This window comes from Metarhizium acridum (assembly GCF_019434415.1).
Source record: "Metarhizium acridum strain ARSEF 324 chromosome Unknown scaffold_572, whole genome shotgun sequence".
NCBI classification, from domain to species: Eukaryota; Fungi; Ascomycota; class Sordariomycetes; order Hypocreales; family Clavicipitaceae; genus Metarhizium; species Metarhizium acridum.
In genome coordinates, this window is record NW_027094042.1 from 530,425 (window position 1) to 539,910 (window position 9,486).

General features: G+C 53.2%; 1 protein-coding gene across 1 annotated transcript; it reads right to left on the reverse strand.

Moving 5' to 3' along the window:
* Positions 1-8,472: 8,472 nt before the first annotated feature.
* J3458_020282 (uncharacterized protein) lies at positions 8,473-9,325 on the reverse strand (the record flags this gene model as incomplete). The annotated part of the gene is made up of 2 exons (XM_066121947.1): positions 8,473-8,988; positions 9,041-9,325. The coding sequence occupies 2 exons, from the start codon at positions 9,323-9,325 to the stop codon at positions 8,473-8,475; spliced, it is 801 nt and encodes a 266-aa protein (XP_065973126.1).
* Between the last annotated feature and the right edge of the window lie 161 nt (positions 9,326-9,486).

The window sequence follows — 9,486 nt, forward strand, 5'->3', positions numbered from 1 at the left end:
ATACATGGGTGCAAGTAGAGGCACTCCTTGGACAAGACTGGGGGGACATCAGGACATGGCAAATGAATGAATGGTCAGCAGGCGGCGAGCGTGCAGCTACTCGTGCCACGCCCCACCATTAGGTAATTCAGCTACAGAAGCTCTCACCACCTAAGGTGGTGCTTATCACCAAGGCGGGCACATCAGCAAGGCGGGCACTTACATATAAATATTACTATTAAAAAATAAAATAGTATTAAATAAATAAATAAAATTATAAAATAAATTATATAAAACATATTAAATAATATTATATAATAAAAAATTATAATTATAATTTTATGTATTTTAATTAATTAAATATAATTTTTCTTAAATTTTAAATAATACAATTCAGTAACACATATAATATAACCTTCTCCTATCCCCTCCCTCTCTTTTCTCTGCTTTTTCCCTCTTCTTCTCTTCTTTCTCCTTTCCCGTCTTTTCTCCTCTCCCCTTCCTTTCTCCCTTCTCCTCCTTTCTCTTTTTCCTTTCCTTTTCCCTCCTCCTCTTTTCTCCGCCCCCCTTTCCCCCGTCCTCCTCCTCCTTTCTCCTCCTTTCCCCTCCCTCTCTCCCCTCTCTCTCCCCTCTTCTCTCTCTTCTCCCCTCTTTCCCTCCCCTTCTTCTCCTCTCCCCCTCCTTTTCCTTCTTTTTCTTTCCTTTTTCCGTCCCCTTCCTCTCCCTTCTCTCCCTCTCCCTTCCTTCCTTCTTCCTTTTTTTCCTTCTCTCTCTCTCCTTTTCCCCTCTCTTTTCCTTTCCTCCTCTCTCTCTCTCCTCTCTCTCCCCCTCTCTCCTTTCTCTTCTCCTTCTTTCCCTTCTCCCCCCTCTTCTTTCCGTTTTTCTTTTTCCCCCCTTCTCCCCCCTCTCTTTCCTTTTCCTTCTCTTCTCTTTCTTTTCCGTCTTTCTTCCCCCCCTCCCCTTCTCCTCCTCCTCCTCCTCCTCTTTCTTCCTTTCTTTCCCTTTTCTCTCTCTTTCCCCTCCTCTCTTTCTTTCCCTCTTTCCCTCTTTCCCTCTTATCCCCCTACCCTGCCCGCCTTGCTGATGTGCCCGCCTTGGTGATAAGCACCACCTTAGGTGGTGAGAGCTTCTGTAGCTGAATTACCTAATGGTGGGGCGTGGCACGAGTAGTGCTCGAGGCAAGAATGGAGCGGAGATTGCTTGGGCGTGACGTGACGTGTGTCAATGTTGCTGTCGATGCTGCAGAGCCGCACACACTTGTACTACTGTTGCTGCCAGTGAATAGTTTGCAGGTTAAGCAAATTCTGCATCGCAATTCAGTATTAAGCTCCTTGTGTTTGGTCCCAATGTCCCATGCTCGTCATTGATAGGGATTGGTGGGCGTTGGTTCGAATGGCTGGGTCCCGTCGTCCCGTCAATATCAGGGCAATACCACGGGCAACGCCACAGCAAGCATGCAATACTTTGCTTGGCCGATGACCGTGTCGATGCTTAATCAGAGGTCTAATTCTCTATATTATGTCCGTCACCTTCTGGCCCGGGGTGCATGAGGTGTGGATGACCAATAGCCTCATCATGCCAGTCGGCAGAACACTTCTGCGCCCCATGATCCATGTCGTATGGGTACCGACCGACTAGGCTATCAAATCAACAACACGACAACCAGCGTGTCGCGACATCAGGCTCGCTTTGTTCAGTTAGACAAGTACGAGCGATATTGGACAACGACGATATATTGCTATGGCACTAGTCCGACAGTCCGCCTTGCCATCTGGCACCTAGAATGTGCAGATCTTTCCGACCTCCTGCTTCCTGGCTTCTTCCCGGTCCTGTCAAGTCCATGTTTTGACAGCGGGGCATTGCTAGCGCATTATCTGATGTGTGGGCTTAGCGCACAAAACTCTCCGTCAACTTCCATGTTGTTGATCGCGACCTAGCTCGCTACCCTAAGCATCGGGCCAAGGAGTATTCTCAGAAGCCGTGATGCGTGAAGCCGGTCATGTGCCTATGTAACTTGGACCAAGTGAAGAAATAATCGCAATAAATATTAATTCTTTCTTTATTCTCTTTTTTTCCCTTGTCTTTTTCTTTCCTTAATTTTGCCCTCTCATTTGGTTACACGAGCGACGGTAAGGCTCCTCTCGCTTGAAAATGCGAGGGATGCGTGATCAAGTCTGACGAAACCTCCTCAGTCAACAGTGACAGGTGGCTGACTAGACAAGATATCACAATTACAGAAAGCAACACGCTGCGTGATGCTTGGTGACAAAGTACTCCGCGTGATTTGCCCACTCGGAGGCGGCCAGAATAGCTGATCCACGAAATTTTACAATATTCTATCCTAAATTCTTGTAGTGTTACCTTCCGCATAGAACACAGTGTCATGTCTCTGATGTTACAAACGTACCCATCTTATTCCACGCTTCTGATTCAGGCATTGCTCAACCCCCCACGATGCATTTGTCTCCATCTATTCACCTTGTTATCATCGCGAAGCATCTCCGTCCTGCCTTCGAACCCCCTTTGCCTCTTCAGCAGCTTTGAGTTCGGCAATTCGATCATCAATCAAAGCAATATCCACTTCTACTTTCAAAATCTTCTCCTTCATCATATCGATATACTCCTCATCGGTCAACTTCTTCAACGGGCTCAGTTTTGAAAGCCAACTGCTGCCGTCACTGCTTTTGCTAGTCTGTGATGGTGCCGAACGATTGGCAATTGCCTGCCCACCTGCTCCCACCAAACCCCATATAACCATGGCTGGCAATAGTCTCGCAGGGCCACCTGTCATGAACCATCAGCTAGAGGGACGCATCGTCAATGTGAAGGATAATACTCACGAGCCAATCCGGCCACGGCTCCCGCTGTCGAACCAGCCAAGCCACTGACACAAACTTTGTTTGTTGTTGTCATTCTTTCTTCGCCCCCGTACGCTTTTATTCCTACAGATCTGGTGACTGTTATGAGCGTAAGTCAAGATGATGACCATTTGGCGTGATTGAAGAGTTGCCATGTAAGACTTGACCTACACCAGAAGCTGCTGCCCAGCATGAACCATTGCACTCCAGAGAATACTCCGCTGGCTACGGGGCTGGTATCTCTGGCAATTGCTCCGCCTACTCCGGCCAAAACACCCGCCGTACCTGTTTGCGTCTCAGACAAAATTTTCTCAGTGACGCAGAGGTGCAAGACAGTGGAAGCTGACATACCCGAGTAGACACCTACCTTTAATGGCGGTACAAAAAGCTCTGCAAATTCGGGAGGAAAGAATCCTGGCCTTTGCGGCCTCCGTTGCGTGTTTGCTGCTCTGTCATCGCCGTTTGATGTCATCTTGAAAGGCTTCGCTCCGGCAGAGGTTGCCAAGACTTAGCGGCGCTGTGGTACGAAGTATTCGCTGGACCCCCGAGGCAAAATTGAGGCCAGCTTTATGAAAGGACCATGTTCGGTCCCTGATATGCGACGCGGTAAGGGTCAGATGCTCATAGCTGTCACTCTTGCGTTGGCTCACGTTGGTTCGTTATCGTTAACCTTGAGTTACCTCGACTTGCAACTTGCAACTTTTGAAGCGGGACCCCATAGTGGTCCGAGGTGGATCCCAGCATGAACGCACAAATGGAGAACCTTGGTCTGGTTGGCTGAACTGCTTACACACATGGCGAACTTCCTCTCTACAGCACCACCCACCCACTGTAGGTGCTCACTCAGTCCCCGGGACGGCCCAATAGGAGCTGGACCAAAGCCCCAAAGGCCTTCATATGTTCAATGTGCAAGCTGTCCCTCACCCAGGGCCCCGTCAAGCCGCACATCGGCACATCTGGGCTAGATTTAAATAGGACTAGCGCATCCCACTCCCTGGCTGGCGAAAATTGAAGGCAACCCTCACAGACTCCAACATTTTTTCCACGCCCGAGCAAATTTCGACTCGAAACAACCCCAGACACGGCAACGCTCGTCGGGGTCTTGTCAACTATCGCGATCGTTCCGATCCCGCGCCAATCCCTGGCTTGGACAAAAAAAAGCAGAAAAATTTTATCTTCTTCGGAACCAGCGACATTGCCCGTCGTTCCCTTTGCCCGCTTGACGAGGAGAGAGCTGCTCGGTTCGGCTCTTCGCCTGTCGACTTTTAGTTCTGCGCGCATCGGTCTTTGACTCGGTTGCGCGTAGCCGCCCACGCCGCAATCATGGGTATGCCCGACCCCGAAATACCAGAGACGGACTCGTCAACCAATTCAGAGCATGGCTGACGGTTTATTGTGCTGCAGCTCCCAAGAAGAAGGAACAGCAGAAAATGTCCCTAGGGGACTTTCTGACTGATAGTGGTGCGTTGCTAGTCGCGGGGCTATCACGAACCCCGCCACCAACCTCCCCATGTGGTGGTGTGTCGTGTCCGTTTGCTAATCCAATCCTCAGGTTTTGGAGGAGGGTCTTGGGCTGATGAAGTTGAGGAAACTTATGGTGAGTCGGATGTCTACGCCATAGCATGCTGAAGCCAAAACTGACACGGACCCTCGCTTGCAGTCACCGGTATGATTGGGACTTCCGATTTGTCGAGACGCGTAGTAGTGATGTTAATAACAATGTGTAACTAGGCACTCAGCCTCTACCCCCTAGCGACCGACCTCGCTTTGGAGGTGGCAACAGTGGCATGTCGAATTGGCAGGATAGGGGTCAGTACTTGCGGATACTTCAGTCGTCAGCTTTCATTGCTAACCGCAAGCCAGGCTACTCCTCCATTAGGGAGAACCTTCCTCAGAAACTTCCCGATAAGCCCCCATTCACTGCCCACCTTGGTAACCTTGCCTATGACGCTACCAATGAGACCGTCACTGAATTCTTCGAGGGCTGTGAGATTGTCAGCGTTCGCATTATTGAGGACCGCGAGATGCAGCGTCCCAAGGGTTTCGGATATGTCGAGTTTGCTGATATCGAAGGGCTCAAAAAGGCCTTGACCCTCGATGGAGAATCCTTCAATGGACGAATGATCAAGATTAAGATTGCCGACCCTCGTAAGTTGCTGCCGCCGCCAATGCTGGCTGACGATGGATCAACTGACAATATTCAGCTCGTGGTGGTGACAGCCGCGGTGGCGAATCGTCTCGCGATCTTAGTGACTGGACTCGCAAGGGACCTCTTCCGGACCTTCCTGGGCGTGGCGGCCGTACTGGTTCCGACTTTGGTGGTGATCGTGAGCGTCGCCCTCCTCGTGACCCTGCTGCTGAACCTCGTGCTCCTCGTGAGATGAACTGGGAACGACGCGGACCTCTTTCTCCTCTGCCTCCTCAGGAGGGTGGCCCTGGACCTCGTGAAGGCAGCCGATCTCGTCCTGCTCCCGAAGGCATGGGTGAGCGGGGCGAATCTCACCGTGGATCTCGTCAAGGCTCTGCCTCTTGGGGCGAGGGACGACAGGAAGGTTCACGGCCTCCTCGACGAGAGCAACCCGAACGTGCTCCTACTGCTGCCGAGAAGGACTTCCAGTGGCGTTCTAGCATGCGCCCTGATGCTGCCAAGGCCCAAGAAGAGACTGAAACCGCTGCTTCTCCCTCGGCACCTGCACCCGCTGCCCAAGGAGGCCGCCCCCGCTTGAACCTGCAGAAGCGGACTGTCACCGAGACTACTGAGGCTGCTCCCACCACCACTTCTAGCGGCGACTCCAAGGCTAGCCCATTCGGAGCCGCTCGACCCATCAACACAGCGGCCCGTGAGCAAGAAATCGAGGAAAAGCGCCAGATTGCCATCCGGGAAAAGCGAGAAGCCGATGAAAAGGCAAAGGAGGAGCGACGACTTGCCAAGCAGGCCGCTGCTGAGAAGGAAGAAGCTGAAGCTGCTGCGGCCGCTGCGGCGGCGGCCGCTGCACAGGCCGACGAAGCCAAGGAGCCAGAGACCAAATCTGCTGAGAACGAAGCTGACGAGAAGCAAAACGGAGCGTCTACCGAGCAAAAGGGAGCGCCAAGAAGCCGGGAGTCCCGGGAACCCAAGGAAGCTTTCAAGTCAAGGGCCACTGAGTCTGGAAACTGGAGATCGGCCTCCAACGATCAGCGCGTCCCTCGCGGACCCCCAGGTGGTGGTCGGGGCCGTGGCGGTGCGGCCCGAGGACACCGCAATGAAGGCCGAGGAGGACCTCGTGCCAACGGAGCACGAGACCAGCAAGCTTCTGCTGCCCAGGGGGCAGGCGAGGGCGAGACCACCCCGGTGGACGAGGATGGATGGACGACTGTGCCGAACAAAAAGGGACGTCAAGGACGCCCGCTGGCGTAAAAGGGGAGACACCACAAGAAAAAGAGCAATGAAATTGTACATTCTAGTCACGCCTCCCCCTTCCGTTTTTTCTTAACCACTCGATTTCTCTTTTTGTTCTCTTTTTCTTTCCGTATTTCGTTTAACGACTATAGATGCCATCGCAAGATAGCGCCCATGGATCCCAGACCTATCATTTTTTCCCCCAACCTTTGAAACTCGTGTTTTGTTTTTCTCCGGGAATGAAGAAAAGAAAGAAAGACGCTGATATTTCTCTATATGACGAGGAAATACAAACATCTACCTAGCCTTTTATTTCTGGGATACATGGACAACGCCTTCCTTCTGTTTCAAAGTTCCCCCCTCTTCCACTCCCGACGTAAAGTCAGTGTTTTGGCGTGCCGACGCGGAAGATTTTCTTCTCTTCTTCTGGTTTCCATCTTTTTCTTCACCGCGCTGATTAATGGATGCATGCTACGAACTACAACGACTGATGAGTTTTGATGATAACTGGCATGGCGATCTGTTCTTAGCAAAAAAAAAAGGGGGGCCCATGGAAAGGAGAGAGCGAGGCGAAGGGGCGTGGGTTGGGGATGAGTGGGACTGAATTGGGAATCTTGCGGTGCTAGTGCCTTTGATTGGTAATATATATATTTTCTGAAAAGTGACGCCTTCTTCGTGTGGCCGTGAGTGTGGTGACGTTGGAGGGAAGGGGGAGGGGGTGACTGGGCACCTACCTGACGTGTCAAAACTTTGTAAATACCAGACCATTTATCGCCGCGGCCATGCTGCGGATTCACAACTCTAGCACATGCGCTCCGTGACCCCATAACGTCATCTCGCCAGTGGAACCCCGCGCCCTACGGAACTTTCCCTTGACAACCAACACACCAAAAAAAAAAAACAAAAAAAAACATCGTAGCCATGGACGAGCCTTACACCGTCTCCGACGCCATCCCCGCGTGCTTGAAAGTGCTCGCCGTCGGAATTCCTCTCCTCGAGACCGCACCTGCAGCGCCTCATTGCGGCGGCAATGGTGTTTCCGCAGGTGGGAGGGCGCGGCGCAGACGCTCCTCCTGCGCCGTGCGCCGAGCGACTCGTACCCGCTGAGGTGGGAGATCCCCGGGGGGTCGACATCGGGACCGCAAGGACGGCAGCGTGCTGGACGGGTGCGGCGCGAGCTGCGCGAGGAGACGGGGCTGGGGGCCAGGAGGATGCTGTATCCCGTGGGGATGCTGGAGGAGGCGCCGCGGGCGCCGGCGGACCTGGAGGCCGAGGGGAAGGGGGAGGAGGCGCGGAACGAGGGGGACGACGCGAGGACGGTGTCGTTTTGGGAGTCCGACGAGAGGCACGGCATGCTGAGGTGGGGCAAGGTGACGGTCGTGGTGGACGTGGACGAGGACCTGGGCGACGGCGGCGTGGTGAGGCTGGATGAGAGGGAGCATGACCGGTGGGCGTGGGCGACGCAGGCGGAGGTTGAGGCCGGACGGTGGGCTGACGGCGAGGACATTGGGTTCGTTGAGCGAGGGGGTCTTGGAGGAGTATTTTGGAAGGGTTCAGGTTGTATGGCGAGAATGGGGAGAAGGAGAAGGAGAGGGAGATGGATGGCCCGAGGTTGATGACCAAGTTTGGGGGCAAGGCGAACAAGGGACCTTGATGGTGGAGCATGGGATGTATGTGGATGCTGTGGTGAGATTGGCTTGCACCGGGCGTGGCTTTGGAATGATACATGGAATGGATGGAGCATTGAGCATCGAGGATGAGGGTAAACGAGCACTGAGGCACGAAGCCTGGTTTGATATATTTACGAAAGACCGAGTCCAGCTATAAAATGGCGAAACTCCAACTCCAACGCACAAAAAAAAGATGCTTTCCAGATACATGCAAGTGTTTATGCTAGCTATGACCGCTTTGCTCCCATCTCTTCCATCCCGTAGTCATCCCATTCATCATCGCCGAACCCTTTGGATAACTTGCGTCCCATCCAGATGCCAAAGAAGGTCAAAACACTTCCCGACAAAAACCACATTTCGAACCAGTGGTCCACAAAGGATGGGACTCAGGGCGCCTTGGAGCACGCCAGTAACAGCCACTCCTGCCTTGGCCGGTAGTTGACTTCTGAGTAACAGGGATGCAGAAATGACATAGGTGGCTGTGATTTGCCCATTGTCAAAGCCAAGTTTGCCTGTGCGTGCCGCAGCAAACCAGGCGTCCATTTGGCAAAGAGGTGGAATGTCTGGACAACGCTGTTTGCGCTGGCTAGTAGATGACGCCGCTCAAGGCAAAGCTGATTGTTCTTGCCCATGCGAGTTGGTCCAGCTTTGGGTCCCAGTGCCGGGCCATGAGGCCGAGAAATCTGTTGATGGGGTCGCTGTTGGCGAAACTGGCTGACGGGGAATGGATTCGTCGAAAGGTGGTGAGGGTGGTGGCGAGAATTCGGTACACGCAGTAGCCTGCAAAGATGTATGAAGGCACCAACATGATTCGGCCACATACTGTTGAGGCTCGGACCGTGGCAGCGCGGTGGTTCTGCATCATGGATAGGTTGGATGCGAGGTTCGCTTCCATGGTTTCCAGACCAGAGATGTCGACTCTCAATGCGCGCATCTCGGCCTCGTCGCTTGAAATTCCACGGAATGTTCCCATCATTTTGCCCACGAGACCTGTCGAGCCCTGTGGAGCAGTAGTAGAGTTTTGAGCTTTCTTTCCAGCTGTTGAAGTTGATGGCGCTTCGTAACGAGCATCTCTCTGGTAGCCTCCAGACCAGTCTGTTTCCTGTTGACGTCAGCCTCTGTCACCGCCGTTTCCTCCTTGTTGCTGCATCCACGAAGGTGTGCCAGGGCGTAGACACGGACGCAAAACCGGCCAACAGAGCCATGAGGCAGATTCCCACGACACCGACCCTCTCGAGACACTCCTTTGTCAGTGTCTCGGAGGATGTCCGCTTGATGCCGCGCTCATACAGGTCCTTGGTGGCTGATTCTGGCACGGTATTGCCTACGGACCAGAAGGTGAACAGCCAGGCGCCAAACAGCATGAACTGCAGAGCCCAGGCCACCTTGGGGATGGACCCCTTGGCTGTGCGCTGGAAGCTCCATCCCGCGCTGGTCATGATGGCTCGGCATTGCAGCCACGGGACCAAGACGATCAGCAGGAAAAGCAGAGACGGGACAGTAAGATGCAACGCCAGGTTCTTGGCCACTGGGGTCAACACCTCCAATATTTCAGCGAGTATGATGAGGCCCAAGGTGAAGGCCAGCGCAACGGTGGCGC